The sequence below is a fragment of the Sinocyclocheilus rhinocerous genome, unplaced genomic scaffold, assembly GCF_001515625.1.
Source record: "Sinocyclocheilus rhinocerous isolate Xijiao unplaced genomic scaffold, SAMN03320098_v1.1 scaffold1782, whole genome shotgun sequence".
Classification (NCBI taxonomy): domain Eukaryota; kingdom Metazoa; phylum Chordata; class Actinopteri; order Cypriniformes; family Cyprinidae; genus Sinocyclocheilus; species Sinocyclocheilus rhinocerous.
Genome location: NW_015666960.1, coordinates 30788 through 33921, shown reverse-complemented (window position 1 = coordinate 33921; position 3134 = coordinate 30788). Strand labels below are relative to the sequence as shown.

Sequence of the window (3134 nt, the reverse complement as noted above, 5' to 3'; positions counted from 1 at the left end):
ATTTCTTACTATGTGTAAGTAAGTTGTTGTTTTTTAGCATGTGTGTTTGGCAGTGTTATTTTTTAGGATTACTGATAAACTACTGTCATTTGATTTGTATTATTTGTATTTGTTATTTATTTTAATTTTAGTTACATTATGTCTGAATTTATTATGTCTGTATAGGTCTTTAATTACGTTTTTAGTTTTATTTAATTTGAGTTATTTTATACTTCAACAAACTAAATGGAAATGAAATAATATATATATTGAATTTATACATGTGTATGTACATATACAGTATATATGTATGTGTGTGTGGTTGTACATACACACATATATGTAGTTTTTTTTTTGGTGTTTGGCTTAGTGTTATGTTAGAATCATTATTATACTCTTATACCTTTTGTTCTTTAATATTTTCAATTGTTTTTAGCTTTATTTTTTGTTTTTCATTTAAATGTTAAGTTTTGAAATTTTGTTGTATGCATTTGTCATTTTTATTGAATTAAATTTTTTTTTTCATTTATATGTTAAGTTTTGAAATTTTGTTGTATGCATTTGTCATTTTTATTTAATCTCTTTATTTTTTTAAATGTGTATAGGTAGTATTTTTATAAAGTATAAAGTTTTAGCTTTTAGTTTTGGATCTGTTTTTAGTTGTTTTAATACTACAATTGATTGCTTCTGTTGTCCTCATTTGTAAGTCGCTTTGGATAAAAGCGTCTAATAAATGACTAAATAAATAAAATAAATAAATGATATATGCTACAATTCTAAAAACAATATAGTGTGTGCAAAAAAAAAAAAAAAAAATTAAAATAAATAAATAAATAAATAAAAACATGAGCCAAATATATTTGTTAAAGACAAGCTTGCAAATATATTTTATTCTATTCCTTGGATGTAGATACCACATTTAGAAATTTTTATATGCCCCCCAAATATTTTGTGAAATAACCAGTACTGGCACCTTAATGTGACCCCTGCATTTCAAATCATCCCTCATTAAAACCTTGTCATAATGTCCATATGGTTCCACCCACTGCTGCACAGCTTGCAATTGGATGCTTCTCTCTCAGTCTCTCTCTCTCTCTCTCTCTCTTCTGTCATCGTCTCTCTAGCAGCATTAAACTCAGTCAAACATCTTGATATTTTCTTTCTTTTAAAACAATAGTCTTGCCAAGACACACAAGACAGCTTTATCTCATTACCTTAGTTTCCTGTCTTTCATTTTCTGTTTTGCCTCATAGTAATTCAGATAACCTGCCTGTCAAGTGCACTTCTAAAATCAGAGCTGCAGGTAAGTGTTCTTCCTCCTCAAATATAGTATGTGATTTTTTACAATCCTTAGATTATACTTAACAATGAACTTTTATGTGCATACAAACACACGTTGTGTCTGAGGCTATCCATGCATTTTTATATAAACTAAACAATGCTTTGAATAAATACTTTTATATGAATGCTTCTGAGGTTTGCATTAGGATTAGTTTGACGGTGTTGTGTATATATCAATGCATGTTTATTATTATTTGTGTTAGATATACAGGTATAAGTTTGAGTCAGGGTATCAGTGTGTCTCAGGGGTATCAGTGTCACTGGTTTTCTGTGTCTCATTTCACTGTAAATAGAGAGAAAATCAATAAATCCCTACTCAGCATTTCTCAAAATAATCCAAGGTTAAGGAGCATCATGTCACCTGCTGTGTGCGCTGAATGTGAACCTGCCTTTGCCTTTACACCTTATAATGAGCTTCCAGAGCATCAGCATTACGCTCACTAGCATCTGTGCAAATGCCAAAGGTTATTAGAGAAGTCAAAACTTTATAAAGTCACATGCAACTCTTCAGATAATGCACTTCTCCACTGCATGTCCTCAGAATGCATGAAGGTGATGCTCTGCTGGCTGGTCCTTCCTCATCTCCAGCACTGAATGGATCAAAGATACCTGGACCTGCGAGTTCTCCACCCACGGCTGTTCATCCTCAGACTACAACCGCAGAGAGTTTGGCTCATAGCATCAGAAGCAAGTTTCTGAATGAGCTTCATAGAGTCCCATGTGAGTAGACAGTCTCTCTCACACACATAATCACTTACTCACCTGTGTATTTACTGTCGTTTCTCTGTGTTGTTTCAGTACCATCCTGGGCTGTGGTGGCCCTCGGCTTCCTCATAGTCCTCATCACGCTCAGCTGCTGCCTGTGTTTCTGCAAGAAGATGATATTTAAAAAGAAAAAGGAAAAGGGTGGGAAAGAGAAAAATGAAAAGAACAACATTAACCTGTCAAACGTGAAAGAGGACGGAACAAAACGGGTACTAAATATTGATGTGTGTGTGTATAGTGTGTGTGTGTGTGTGTGTGTATATATTTATAATTATATATATAGTGTGTATAATTACTAATATTTTTTCCACGCACATTTTACCAATGTCAAACCACATCTATTTTAATAACTACTTTTCCTTTTGTATATAATAATTTATAAGTGATACATAATTGGTAACGAGGCTGGAAGTGAAAAAAAATGCCTTGCATTCAGATGTGCACAATTATTAAACAGGTTTTCTTTTACAGGTAAAATGCGGCAAAAAGAAAAAGAGATTTTACACACCGAGAAGGAAGCAATACCATAAATATTTGCTAAATTAATCATATTAATCAATAAATTAACACACACACACAAAATTGGGCCCCAATAATTCATTAAATTATTTAACACAATCGAATTACAATTATATATATATATTTTTTTTTTTTGACCAATATATATATTATTTTTATTTTAACATTGTCCATCATTTTGACGGACGGGGTCGTAAAAAATCCGTCATAATCTATTATTACCCGTCATTTTAATTTTAATAACACATTTAATTGCATGTATTTTTGTTCACATTTTCATTTTTAATAATGAACCTACATGACGAGCATATAGGTTTATGCATTTATTTATTTAACGGGTCATATGATGCGATTTCAAGTTTTCCTTTCTCTTTGGAGTGTTACAAGCTGATTGTGCATAGATAAGATCCCTGAAGTTGCAAAGACTAAAGTCTCAAATCCAAAGAGATATTCTTTATCAAAGTTAAGACTCTGCCACGCCCCCCTAAAACGGCTCATTCTAACACGCCCCCACATATCTACCACACTAT

At 31.9% G+C, this 3134-nt stretch overlaps 1 protein-coding gene across 1 annotated transcript in view; it reads left to right on the top strand.

Moving 5' to 3' along the window:
• Positions 1 to 1789: 1789 nt before the first annotated feature.
• Positions 1790 to 3134, top strand: part of syt1b (synaptotagmin Ib) — a 6086-nt gene continuing 4741 nt past the window's right edge. The window contains exons 1-2 of the mRNA XM_016544837.1: positions 1790 to 2040; positions 2119 to 2294. Of these exons, the coding sequence (XP_016400323.1) occupies positions 1863 to 2040; positions 2119 to 2294 (354 nt within the window). The 5' untranslated portion in view covers positions 1790 to 1862. The remainder of the gene's footprint in view (positions 2041 to 2118; positions 2295 to 3134) is intronic.